The sequence below is a fragment of the Alligator sinensis genome, unplaced genomic scaffold, assembly GCF_000455745.1.
Source record: "Alligator sinensis unplaced genomic scaffold, ASM45574v1 scaffold1874_1, whole genome shotgun sequence".
In the NCBI taxonomy this organism is placed as follows: Eukaryota; Metazoa; Chordata; order Crocodylia; family Alligatoridae; genus Alligator; species Alligator sinensis.
Genome location: NW_005843441.1, coordinates 62489 through 64610, shown reverse-complemented (window position 1 = coordinate 64610; position 2122 = coordinate 62489). Strand labels below are relative to the sequence as shown.

Sequence of the window (2122 nt, the reverse complement as noted above, 5' to 3'; positions counted from 1 at the left end):
CCGCCGCTCCGGGCCTTCCTGGAGCGGCACTGCCCCATCGTGTGCGAGACCTTCTACCCCACACCCTGGTGCTTCGAGGGCCGGCTCCAGACCCTGCTCCGCTACTTTGGCCAGACCCGGCCCCTTGTCTCCTACCGCAGGTAAGTGTCTGGCACCTCCAGTGCCGGTTGAATGCTCAGTCCTGCCGAGCCCCGAATCGCTGTGGGTCCCTGTGGTGCAGGCTGCCACACATCTGTGCATCCATGCGGCACCTGCCTGTGCCCTTGGCCTGGCTCTCAGGTGCTCCCTGCCCACTGCTCTGCACAGTGAGCTGCTTCGCACAGCAGACGGCGGGCAGCTGGTGCTTGACTGGGCTGACAATGCGGGGAGCCAGCAGTACCCAGACCCTGGCACACGCCCCACGCTCCTGCTTCTGCCTGGCACCATCGACAACAGCGAGGCCTCCTACATCCTGCACATGGTGCACGCGGCCCTGCAGGCTGGCTACAGGTGAGGCTTGCTGGGATGCAGGCAGCAGTGGCCACTGGCCCCGGTGCCCCAGGTGGCTGTGCTGCCCAGGCAGGGCTGTGTGCTGGCGCATGTGCACATGGCTGCTGAACTGCTGCCAGGTGGGCTGGGGCTGAATTGGGGTGAACACCTTGACTCTTCCCCTCACACGCAGGTGTGCAGTGCTCAACTACCGTGGCTGCAAGGGGGATGAGCTACTGGTGAGTGCCTGTCACCCCTTGCATGCCCAGGCTGCCCTGGGGTGGGGTTGGATTCCTGGGACAGTTCCCCTGGCTCTCCCAGGCCTCGGGGGGGAGCTGGGAGCTCAGCAGTGGGGCCCTGCCCACCCCTTGCTGCAGTCCCAGCTCCAGCTGTGCCGGGGGCCCAGGCAGTGGGATTTAAAGGCAGGTTTAGTAGTATCTGAGCCCAGCTGCCTGGTGATGCCCCCTCCCCCGGACTGCTGCCCCATGCCCTATTCTGCTTCCAGACCCCAAAAGCCTTCTCTCCTGCCAGTACCGAGGACCTGGAGACCACCATCGCCCACCTCCGGGTGCAGCTGCCCCAGGCCCCACTCCTGGCTGTGGGTGTCTCTCTGGGCGGGTAAGGAGCAGGCGAGGCCAGGATGGGGGGGACACGGGGGCACAAGGCAGGGAGAAATGCATGTCCCGGGTCTTGGAGCTGCCCGGCTGGGATGTAGCACAGGTCTCAGCAGCGACAGGCTTGGGCTTGGGGAAGGGCCACAGCCGGCCCAGGTAGGGGTACACAGGGAGGCTGCAGCCTGAGCTCAGACCTGGGTTGAATGGGTGCTGGCAGGGCCCCCATTCCCTGCAGCGGGAACTAGCCTTCGCTCCCCTGGGAAAGGGTGGATGGGCCATGTGACGTGTGGGAGCCTGCAGGATGCTGGTGCTGCACTACCTGGCACGGACAGGCTACGCTGCAGGGCTGGAGGCTGCTGTGGTCTTCTCCGCCCCCTGGGATTATGAGGAGACCCTGCGTTCACTCGAGCAGCCCATCAATGCAGTGGTCATACACAGGCCCTTCATGGTCTTTCTGCGCCAGCTGGTCCACAGGTGGGTCCTGGGACAGATGGGTGTGGTCCCAGGGACCACTGCAGGGCAGAGTGGGGTGAGGTGGGGCCAGATGTGTGGCTGGGGCCTGCTGGGGACAGGGCAGCCTTGGGGAGACAGGGCTCAGGGTGGGATGGGGCAGGCGGAGTCACTGAGGTGAGCAGGGCACTTTGGCTGGGTTCAGAACAGGAGGCACATGAGGCCTGGAAGATGGACTTCTAGGGGCCAAAACTGCACCGGAGCAGGGACTGGGGAAAAAGTCTGGCAGGGGCTGTTGTCAGCAGCAGTGGAAGGCCAAGTGTCTAGGGAGCTGTGCTTCCCTGGTGCTGATGGCGCACATCTGCTCCAGGCACAGGCAGGCGATTGCAGCAATGCTGGATGTGGACCATGTCCTCAAGGTAGGACTTGCTCCTATCCCCATCCCCTTTCCTACCCCTGGGGCTGGCAGCATGCTGAACCCATTCCCCCCAGGCTCGCACTCTGCGGGAGTTCGATGACCGCTACACAGCACCGGTGTTTGGCTACGAGTCATGCAAAGAGTACGTGCAGGCGGCCAGCCCCGCACCCAG

The 2122-nt window shown here is 64.6% G+C and overlaps 1 protein-coding gene across 1 annotated transcript in view; it reads left to right on the top strand.

The window, feature by feature from the left end:
• The window catches only part of LOC102374794 (protein ABHD1-like), a gene marked incomplete at its 5' end in the record, with an annotated part of 4825 nt that continues 2703 nt past the window's right edge, over positions 1–2122 (top strand). Inside the window, 8 exon segments of the mRNA XM_025195236.1 lie at positions 1–140; positions 307–489; positions 662–707; positions 974–1086; positions 1383–1556; positions 1903–1951; positions 2025–2113; positions 2115–2122. The exon segment at positions 2115–2122 is cut by the window's right edge and continues 2703 nt beyond it. Of these exon segments, the coding sequence (XP_025051021.1) occupies positions 1–140; positions 307–489; positions 662–707; positions 974–1086; positions 1383–1556; positions 1903–1951; positions 2025–2113; positions 2115–2122 (802 nt within the window).